Source organism: Palaemon carinicauda, chromosome 27 (genome assembly GCF_036898095.1).
Source record: "Palaemon carinicauda isolate YSFRI2023 chromosome 27, ASM3689809v2, whole genome shotgun sequence".
NCBI lineage: Eukaryota > Metazoa > Arthropoda > Malacostraca > Decapoda > Palaemonidae > Palaemon > Palaemon carinicauda.
Window position 1 is genome coordinate 97,046,577 of NC_090751.1, and position 4,062 is coordinate 97,050,638.

At 34.2% G+C, this 4,062-nt stretch overlaps 1 protein-coding gene across 1 annotated transcript in view; it reads left to right on the top strand.

The window, feature by feature from the left end:
• Window positions 1-3,369, top strand: part of LOC137621251 (uncharacterized) — a 37,385-nt gene extending 34,016 nt beyond the window's left edge. The window contains exons 6-7 of the mRNA XM_068351642.1: window positions 851-1,042; window positions 2,828-3,369. Of these exons, the coding sequence (XP_068207743.1) occupies window positions 851-909 (59 nt within the window). The 3' untranslated portion in view covers window positions 910-1,042; window positions 2,828-3,369. The remainder of the gene's footprint in view (window positions 1-850; window positions 1,043-2,827) is intronic.
• Window positions 3,370-4,062: the final 693 nt, after the last annotated feature.

Genomic DNA, 4,062 nt, shown 5'->3' on the forward strand with positions numbered 1-4,062 from the left:
TCGTCACCTCTTACTTCACGTCTCATAGTCCTCAGCCATATAGGCCTGGGTCTTCCAAATTTTCTAGTGCCTTGTGGAGCTCAGATGAAAGTTTGGTGAAGTAATCTCTCTTGGGGAGTGTGATAGCTAGTCATTAGAAATTCCTGTAGCTACTAGCTTGCTAATACTAGTGTTGATCTAGTTATAGGTAACATATGTAGATTATCATATTATCTATAATACAAAAGCTATTATTATTATCTCTAATAACGTTTACATATATATATATTATATATATATATATATATATATATATATATATATATATATATATATATATATATATATATATATATATATATATATATATACATATATATATATATATATATTATATATATATATATATATATATATATATATATACAGTATATATATTTATACATATGTATATATACAGTAATATATATATATATATATATATATATATATATATATATATATATATATATATATATAATATATTATATTTATATATAAATATATATATATATATATATATATATATATATATATATATATATATATATATATATATATATATATATACATATATATATATATATATATATATATATATATATATATATATATATATATATATATATATATATATATATATATATTAACAGTATATTTAAAAAACAGCTTTCTCTATTAATAAAAAATAAAATAAAACATCTTTAGAAATTTCAAATGACATGACTTTAGAATTTCCGTTTCCCTCCATTTCCCCGGATATTGAATGATAATAAAACAAACAATGACCTTCTAATGTTTCTTCTTCTACATCTATATCTTACCCCAAAAGTCTTCATCGTGTGGTACAAAGGAGAACGCCTTTTGGAGTACGAGAACAACTGGGGATGAATACAAGTCCAAACGGAGACTGGAGGAGTCAGTCATCTAGTTCTTAATGACGCTCAGCCACAAGATTCGTCGGTTTACACCTGTTTTCCTTCTGGGGGAGAGCCTGCTTCCCTCTTACTCAATGTTATTGCTGGTTAGTATTCATGTATCCCTCTCCATCAAAGTTGGGACCAAGGATGACCAGGCAATGTGTGCTGATGATTCAGCAGATAGACATACAGGCTCCCCCAAACCAACCATCGTTATCTCACGACGATGGTGAAGTTGCAGATATTAAACGAACTAACGAATTTGAGCTTGACTCGAACCCCAGTCTGGCGATCAACAGGCAAGGACGTTACCAACAGGCCACCTCAACTTAGATGCATTTATTGTTTTGTAGGAGACATGTGTTTTGAATTCAACCAAAAACTGTTTTGTCTTCTCACCAACGAGCGTTAAAGCCTCGTCAATGAATAGACAAAAAAAGAAAGAAAAGAAAAAACATTCTGACAGTAGAGGGATATTCCTACAATGTAACTATACTCATTTTTTTTAACGAGGCGCATTTGCACTGACTCGCAGCGGTGCCCTTTTACCTCGGAAAAGTATCCTGCTTTCTGATTGGTTAGATTATCTTGTCCAACCAATCAGCGATCAGGAAACTTTTCCAAGCTAAAAGGGCACCGCTGCGAGTCGGTGCAAATCTGCCTTGCTAAAAAAAGAAAAAAAATGACTATAGGATAAAGAGCTTGACTGTACGAGATCCGTGTGGTGGCCTATTTGGTAACCTCTCTGGCTGGTGATCCCCAGACTGGAGTTCAAGTCTTGCTTAAACTTGTTAGATCTTTTTTATCTCTGTAACCTCCCCATGATTGTGAGCTAAAGATGGGGCTTTGGAGGAGTCTATAGGTCTGTCTGCTGAGTCATCAGCAGCCATTACTTGGTCCTCCCTGGTCCTAGCTTGGATGGAGAGGAGGCTTAGTTGCTGATCTTACGTATATATGGTCAGTCTCTAGGGCATTGTCCTGCTTCCTAGGGCAATGTGACTATCCCTTAGTTTTGCCATTCATGAGCGGTGTTTAAACCTTTAAGCCTTTGAAAGAGATACCCAGATCTTTAAACTTCAATGAAATTATGATTTTCTTCCTCAAGAGCTTAACTCTCAACATGATCTTCAAGACAGTATTTCTAAGTTTACATCTGTTCATTTTCATATTGATAAAAGATCTCAAGCATTTAATATTCATCTCATACTCTGAAATATAATTTTTTTTTGTTCTGCTGATGTCGTAGTGTAGTATTAGTGAAATGAGAAGGTTTTCTATGAATTTAAATAATAATAATAATAATAATAATAATAATAATAATAATAATAATAATAATAATAATAATAATAATGATAATAACTAGAGGGGTACTCAGTACAGCACAGACTTTCACCGCGGAAGCTTATTTCTCGACATTTTGTTCTACCTTGACCTTAACCTTTGACCTTAACATGTATTAATTGGCGTGGACTTTTTACACACTAATATGAACCAAGTTTGAAGTCTCTGTAACAAGGATTTCCAAACTTATGGCTGGTTATGTGAATTGGACATTTTGCTTGACTGTGACCTTTGATCTTGACATTTGACCTTTAACCTTTGATCTTTGACCTTTCACCTTTGACCTTGACCCTGACCTTTGACCCTGACTTTTTATCTTGATCTTGACCTTTGACCCTTCAAAAATCTAATCAATTCCAGCTATTTACATAGCAGTCAATCCCTGCAATTTTCATTACTCTACGATTAGAATTGTGGCCAGGAAGCTGTTCACAAGCAAACACATACACAAACAGGGGGTAAAGCATATCCTCCTTCCAACTTCGTTGGCGGAGGCAATAATAATCTCTTCCTGAGACATTGCTCACCTTTTCTACTGTTTGTTGCAGACGAGCGGCCGGCAGCAATGCAGCAATGCAGCAGAGCAACAATTGTCCTTTCATCAAATCCCCGATGTCAACTATTCTTCTGTGCTTGGCGATACTCGTGGACCAGCTCACGACGCGTCGTATCCCATAGAGCGCCTTCAACCAATATCACAGTACCTTTTCCCCGAGCCTCTTTCCAGGACTCTGTTATACTTTACTGTCTTGTTCGGTGAAAACAGCTTAATTTGTGTGTTTGTTTATACTAATTCTATTTGCGAGTGATGAGGATAATGACTTCCGTTGTGATGGAAATCTTGTTTCCAGCTCAAATCTCAAGTCTTATTTTCATACTGTTTGGACGCGAGATAATGAACTCTCCTCTACCATTTCACCTTTTCATAAAAAGAATCCCTGTCTCTCCCCAAAGGTTTGCGGGCGATGATAATCTATTGCCCCTCTGTGTAAGTTCATACCTGTGCCTCAGATATCTTTGAGATAGTTGTGTGTGTACATGAATTGTGTGTAGAAGGAAATCCCCCAAGAGAGGTACTGTCCTTGATATTTTTGTAGAATAAACTTGTCTACGAGATTCAAGTTTTTCCTTTCTTAAGCCTTCAATGACTTATTTATGACTTTCATATCCAGTAATTATGAATATGTTCAATGCCTGGATGTCTTCTCAGAAAATTACTTGTAAGTAGATTTTTTGTAATGATAGTCTTTTCTACTTTCTAAATAACCAACATGTAAATTTTTAATGTGACTCAGATGGAAGATGAGGTTTTAGTAAAAAATAAACAATTATCGAATGATATGATATGCTAGGGAAAACAAAATATGATATTGACAAGAATTAAAGAGAATTCAAGATGGAATTAGAACTGAAAAAGAAATGTTAGCTATAACAAATCGTTAGTAAAAACATAGTATGCTTGGAAAACTGATAGGCCCAACTTCATCTATATTAGGAATGAGTTTATATAAAAGAATTAACACCGTTAGTATTTTTTCTTTCTGGTAAATTCATCAATAAGGTGTACCTTTATTTTATAATAGCCACTGAGTACAAATTGTAATTAACCACATAAAAATCGTCAAGAAAAATTATGATTTTGTTGTTGCTAAAATCTGCTGTCAGATGCCGAGAAATTGCATCTAAGAGTGCTCACTCGTAAAAAATGATTTCTGAGGGAGGCCAACAGGCCTAGCCCGGCCAGTTCATTTTCTAGCTTTAGGCCCACCCAACACCACCCGAA